The 338-nt window shown below is 61.2% G+C and overlaps 1 protein-coding gene across 1 annotated transcript in view; it reads left to right on the forward strand.

Moving 5' to 3' along the window:
• Positions 1-338, forward strand: part of EMH_0033510 (EF hand domain-containing protein, putative) — a gene marked incomplete at both ends in the record, with an annotated part of 8,688 nt that overhangs the window by 5,443 nt on the left and 2,907 nt on the right. Inside the window, 1 exon segment of the mRNA XM_013494757.1 lies at positions 1-336. Within this exon segment, the coding sequence (XP_013350211.1) occupies positions 1-336 (336 nt within the window).

Consider the following 338-nt stretch of genomic DNA (forward strand, 5'->3'; position numbering starts at 1 on the left):
GGAGGGGGACGCAGAGAGCCCGGCTTATGTCTCGGACTGTGGGGCTGAGCTGGGGGCCCTCCCCTCTGTTGCTTCTCTTTCGGGTACCCTGGGGTCGTTGATAAGGGAACACGCAGCAAAGGAAGCAGGAGCAGCAGCAGCAGAAGCAGCAGCAGCAGGAGAGCAAGACCTACACTCATGCCCCAAATGTCATAGACCGCTGCTGCTGTGCCCGCAGTGTAGAGGCAGGTCCCTGCAGCTCAAGCTGCTGCAGGGGGAGGTGGTGATAGAGTGCAGCAGCTGCAGCAGCAGCCAGATGGAAGCTGCAGCAGCAGCAGCAGCAACAGCAGCAGCAACAG

The sequence above is a fragment of the Eimeria mitis genome, genomic scaffold, assembly GCF_000499745.2.
Source record: "Eimeria mitis Houghton genomic scaffold, Emh_scaff1274, whole genome shotgun sequence".
NCBI classification, from domain to species: domain Eukaryota; phylum Apicomplexa; class Conoidasida; order Eucoccidiorida; family Eimeriidae; genus Eimeria; species Eimeria mitis.